The sequence below is a fragment of the Citrus clementina genome, unplaced genomic scaffold (genome assembly GCF_000493195.1).
Source record: "Citrus clementina cultivar Clemenules unplaced genomic scaffold, Citrus_clementina_v1.0 scaffold_6, whole genome shotgun sequence".
NCBI classification, from domain to species: domain Eukaryota; kingdom Viridiplantae; phylum Streptophyta; class Magnoliopsida; order Sapindales; family Rutaceae; genus Citrus; species Citrus x clementina.
The window spans coordinates 21143044-21149043 of record NW_006262139.1 but is presented as its reverse complement, the minus strand read 5'-3'; the positions used below and the strand labels follow the sequence as shown (position 1 = coordinate 21149043).

The following is a 6000-nucleotide window of genomic DNA, read 5'->3' as shown; positions in this document are numbered from 1 at the left end:
ATAAATGGTCATGGGGCTATTGAGGATCACAAGGGAGGTGATCAGAGTGATCACAATGAGGGGGTGGTGGTAGGTCTGGATCAATAGAAGGTTGTTTACAAGGAAATAACTTGCCGATTATTTGGTGAAATGGCCAAGTAACGGTCCATATAGCCGAAAGCAAACTGAGCAAACAGTCACTCTTCAAATGAATATAGACATGAGCTATGGGCCAAGAAAAAGATATAAACGTAGTTACCAGTTAGATATAATATCTAGCCGCAGAACGACTGCACAACATAACATCAACATTAGCATTGACCCCACGTGCACTCTCATTTGAATACTATAAAGATTTCAAAAGTTTTTTTTTTCATTAATTTATGTATTTTTCATTTTTGTCATCTTATAGATTTGAAGATGTGTAAAAAACGAAAAATTTGTAATAATGAAAGAAAGAGACACTTAAATTAGAATGGGTATTGGTGTAGTAAATAATTTTGTATATTTATGATAAATCTAGTTGAATAACATCTTTTTTCTCTTTTTTTTAATAAGATTTAAATATGACGTGTGCTATTTAGAAATATGTTAATTTTAGATTTAGTTAAATCAATTCTATTAAAAAAATTTAGAAATATGTTAATTATATAATTGATTTAAAAATTTTAGTACTGTATTAAAAAAAAAAAAAAAAAGGCTACCTAAAATTGACTAACTAAGAATAAAAAAAATATGATGGGAAGAAAGGACGGAAATTGACTTGTTATCATCTTCATACACCTGGCTATAACGCACACGAGACACAAAGACCGCCAACAAAGAAACAGAAAGCTTCCGCTTTACCTCAGTCTCAGAATCCTCACCCACTTCCATTGTTCGCTCCGCCAAAATGGCAACCTCTCTTACATTCTCCAAATTCCTCTCCTCCGCCGCCGTTACCGCCACTTCCACTGCCGCCGTCAAATCCTCTCTCTTTTCGCCTAAATCCCTCCATTCCCTCCCTCACCCACTCAAAAATCTCTCCCTCCGCCACCGCCTCCTCGCAAAACCCGCCACCACAAAACTCTCTCTCTCCACCAAGGCCACGCCAGTCTCCGCCGCCATTTCCGTGGGCGACAAGCTCCCCGACGCCACCCTCTCCTACTTCGACTCCGCTGGCGAGCTCCAGACCATCACCGTCTCCGACCTCACCTCCAATAAAAAAGCAATCCTATTCGCCGTCCCCGGCGCCTTCACCCCCACCTGCTCCCAAAAACACCTCCCGGGCTTCGTCGAGAAATCCGCCGAGTTGAAATCCAAAGGCGTCGACACCGTCGCCTGCATTTCCGTGAACGACGCCTTCGTTATGAGGGCCTGGAAGGAGAATCTTGGAATCAACGATGAAGTGCTTTTGTTGTCTGATGGGAACGGGGTGTTCACTAAGGCTATTGGCTGTGAGCTCGACTTGAGTGACAAGCCTATGGGATTGGGAGTTAGGTCCAGGAGGTACGCCCTTTTGGCAGAAAACGGCGTCGTTAAGGTGCTCAATTTGGAGGAGGGCGGCGCCTTTACTTTCAGCGGAGCTGAGGACATGCTCAAAGCTCTGTGATTTCGGTGAGATAGTTTTTTTTTTTTTTTTAATAATTTAACTTTCATTAGAGTGTTGAATAATGTGTCTTTGTTACTAAAAACTCGTGTTTCGGGTTTTGAAATTTCTACTTCTCCTTGTGCATTTGAATTTTCAGAGCTGTTTGGATTTTTATCCTGCTCAATTTATTTTTTTATCCCAATCTTCATATCTGTTCGATTATTTGGATTTTGAATGGTTGCTGGGTTGTTTGCTTACATCGTTTAACATATGTAGAGAGTACAGATGTATGTGTGTATTTTTCAAAATGCTGGTACAGCTAAAAGATAAATTTTTTACCAATGATGTACTAAAGGTTGTGATATCTTTCTTCTAAATGTTTGAGCTCCTTTCGAATTCCAAAAATGTGCTAGCCTGCACCAGATTGTGCTGTCATATTCTATTGCTTTCCCTTTTTGATCTTTTGAGTCATTAAACATGCTGAAGGAATGCGGCTTTTCATGCTGCTTTAGAGTTATGAATCCCTTGCAACATTAGGCTTTTAGTGACCTTTGCTAGTGACCGTCTACCAATAATTTATTTTAAATAATATCTTTCTTTGGCCATTGTATATACATATATGTCATGGTTATTTAGCATAAGGGCAAGAAAGGAGACGGTTAGCTTTGAAATGAATGATTGATTGTGAATGAGGATCGATATAGAGAGAATTTATTTGAATGGTAGTCGATTGAACTCTAAAAAGGTTTCTTTGACCTATGCCTTCCGAGTTGATATGAGTTGGGGTTTACTTAATGCCCATGTTGATGTTGCATTAGTGGCAGAAATTGCGAAGCCAATACTTGGCTTAGAGTGTTCAGCTCAAATAAGACTCAGAGCCTAATTGGGCCTCTAATGTTAGGTACAAGATGCAAGGGATGCTTAACCCTAAAGCAGATAATTTGTCCTCAGTCTCAAGCTTACACTTGATATCGGTAATGAGCATAATAAGAATCACATTAATTGTAATAAAACAAATAGAACAAAATCTTTTATATGGAAACTTTCTATTAAATCTCTACGTAGCATATGGATACAATCTATAATATCTTAATCTGATTTGAACTATTAAGTTGAGCTCTATGGTTGATAGAGTAGCAAGTATCTAACTAAGTTCGAAATCAGTTTTGTTTGTTCAAACAGGTCTGCTGGATGCTAGTGTAAACCGTACATACAACCATTAAGCAGTAACTTTTGATTTTGATTAGGGCATTGGTTATTCCAAGGAGTAAATAACAAATTCTCCCATGCTTTATTGAGGTAAAATAGTCATTTTGATGTGTTGATTTTTATTTCATAATCCAAGAGACAAGACAAGCCTCATATCCTAAATTTATAGATTTTTTGGATTAAATTTGGTCAGATTCAGATTACCATTGAAATAAAGGATTTGAGACATTTTCCAGCACATTTTCAGTCATAGCTCTGTCGGGCTTTTAGTTCTAGATCCAATTTTGGATCGCAAGAGGGGCATGTGCTTGAGAAGAATAAACTGTTTAAACCAGGATTGCCCAGGTTTTTGGAATAGTTTAAAACCTCTTATCTTGAAGCATTTGATTGATATGCAAATAGTTTCATGCAAAGTGTGGTTGGTGAAAAAATAATTGCCAATGTTTGGATAGGGAGATTCAGTTGTGGCTATAAAATAAATTCAATTATAAATAATGTATTTGATTGCCAATCCTGGGTTTATTGACTTCAAATTTCTAAATGAAAGTGTGTGTTTCACTTCCATCTTCATCTGATTATGTCCAGGACACTTTTTCTAGGGGAAGTTTTTCAGAAATATGCTGAGGTATAGCTTATTAGCTTGATATCAACCTAATAATACTCACAAGTTATGTCTTTATTGTTAAAGAGTTCTTAGTTATGCTCGACCTAGGACTGGACTGTACTATAATGCTACGTTTGGAAGATCGGATTGGACTGGATTAACTTATAGAATTAGATTGGATTTTACTGGATTATATAGTTATGTCTTTTGTTCGGCAAAATGTTGGACATGACTATGTTAAATTTAATTTAATGAAGATAAAATAACTATTTAAATAATATATTATTTTCAAATCGTATTACTATTTGTTAAATTTAATAGTTAGATTTCAATATTATTATAATGAAATAATTGAATAATTTTTATGTTTAATATTTACATATTAGTTAAAATAAATTATTGAATTAAAATTTTGATTTACTATTAAATTTTAAGAAAGTAAAAAATAAATTATTGAATAAATTTTTTATATTAGTAACAAATTTAGACTATAAGATATCTAATCCTATTAAACCCATGTGAAAAGGGGATTAATAATCCTGTGAATATTGGACTAAAATTTGGACTAATTTATTATTCCTAACAGCCAAACATGACTCTGGATTGGATTAATTTTTTATCCTTCAAATTACTCTAATTCCACCTTTTATTCAACATCCAAACATAGCTTAATTGTATGAATCTAAAGTGTTGGTAGCCTGTGATTGTGGTACTAGTAGATTGAAGTACAGTTCTTGGAAAAAAAAAAAAAAGAAAGTTAATGATACATGAGATCAGTCATCAGTTGACAAATTTATTGTATAATCTCAGTTCGTACGGTTCTGAAATTACTTGTTTGACTAAGGGCTAGTTTGGAATTGCAGTTGGTGATTAAATAAGTTGTTTTTATGTGCGGATGCAATAAGCAGCTGATTCAAAAGTAGCTTAGTATTTGGTAAATTGTGTTGTTGTGGTTGTTGTGAGTTTGAAACATAGTGTACATGTATTTGGTAAATTTTATTACAAATATATTGTTCTATTATATAATGACCAGAATAGACATAAGTCTAAATTACCTTTTATCTTTTTAGAGTATATTTAATGATGTTTGGACATGTCTTTTTCTTTTTAAAACACATAAAATTACATAAAATGAAAAAAAAAAATCAATAAATTTGTTATATAAAATATGATAAAAATTTATAGTAATACATAATTAAGATAAAATAAAAGTAATATGCATTACATTCATATTAAACTTGATGCAATAAACATCATAACTATAGAAAAATAATAATTAGATTGAATATTAAAAACTATCGTTGTGAAATTAATTTTAAAAGTTATGATTAATTTTCATGTGAAATTGTTTATAGTTCAAATAAATTTACATAATTATATGCAAACCTTTTTGAATTTTATAATAGAGAATATAAGCAAAAAAAAAAAAAAACATGAACTTGTTAGATCAAAACTTTGATACTAGAGGGAATTTATAGCAGATGTATCGATAATTTGATTGTGGTGGTATTGTGGTTATGTAATATCTAGTAGCTTAATATTGTGGTATATAGAAACATAAGACAATAATTGTTTAAAAAAAATTAAGTTTATAATAGGAACTTTAAAAATGTATGATAACTAACTTATTTGATAAGTTGTTTATGAAAAGTAATCCTCTATTTGTTTTTTAAAAACTTCTGTTAAAATAAAAAAAATTATAAAATAAGTAACTTTTATTGAATTTACCAAACACTATTTTTGTCACAAATTATAAAATAAATAACTTATTGAATTTCCAACTTTAATCTTAAATGGAGTCTAAATGACTTCATCATTTATCATCATCCCAAAGGACAGCACAAATAAGCAAGGGGTTTCAAAAGCATATTCGGAGAATCTGTACCAAAGCTCAGAAACCCACAAAAATCACGACTTGTGGTTGTGGTAGGTGCAAACAATCATTAAATTCACAGAAAGAAATGAAAACAGAAGTAAAATTTTAAACGGGTTTTTCTTTAAAATAAAAAATAAAAAACAGAAAAGAGTATTCTGTATTGAATTAAGTAATTAACCAATTTTTAACAATCGCATAAGTAATTTTTCTAATTATAGTGGCTACAAAAAGATAATAAAATCCTAGACTGTTGCATTTAAATTTTTAAAATGTAGTTGTGGTCATGAATGATTCGCATGTGAGGGTGATAAAGAATTTTAAAAAAAAATTGGTGGGTTATAAATTACACTAATTGTATCTTAGCAAAACCCGAAGAAGAACGTACGACTTTTAGTAATAAATAATTAACGATATGTGCAGCACTTGACGTCGTTACTCATGCCTCAAACACAGGCGTGCGGAGCTCAAAACGTTGGCCGGCTCTTGAATTTATGTGAAACAGCATGCGCAGGATGCCAAGTGCTAACGTACTTATATGAGAACATGTCATTTGTGAAGTCAATTTTTTTTCCCTTTTTTTTTTTTGAGAAAAATGTTATCAATATGTCCAAACTCAATAGAATGACCAGCAAAATGAATTGGCTTAGTAATTTGTTATATATATGTGTGTTTGTTGTTGGTGGGGGGGGGTGTTACACTTCACACGTGTTTTATTTAAATCAAAGAAAGAGTGTAATTTTAAAGAAATAAAATAAGATATTA

General features: G+C 32.5%; 1 protein-coding gene across 1 annotated transcript; it reads left to right on the top strand.

The window, feature by feature from the left end:
* Positions 1 to 742: 742 nt before the first annotated feature.
* LOC18038461 (peroxiredoxin-2E, chloroplastic) lies at positions 743 to 1600 on the top strand. Its single transcript, XM_024182174.1, has one exon. It carries the CDS (start codon positions 872 to 874, stop codon positions 1568 to 1570), a length of 699 nt encoding a protein of 232 aa, XP_024037942.1. The 5' UTR covers positions 743 to 871; the 3' UTR covers positions 1571 to 1600.
* The last annotated feature ends 4400 nt before the right edge of the window (positions 1601 to 6000 follow it).

Excerpts from the sequence above, each read along its gene's own strand:
- LOC18038461 (XM_024182174.1), top strand. The coding sequence starts at position 872 with ATGGCAACCTCTCTTACATTCTCCAAATTCCTCTCCTCCGCCGCCGTT.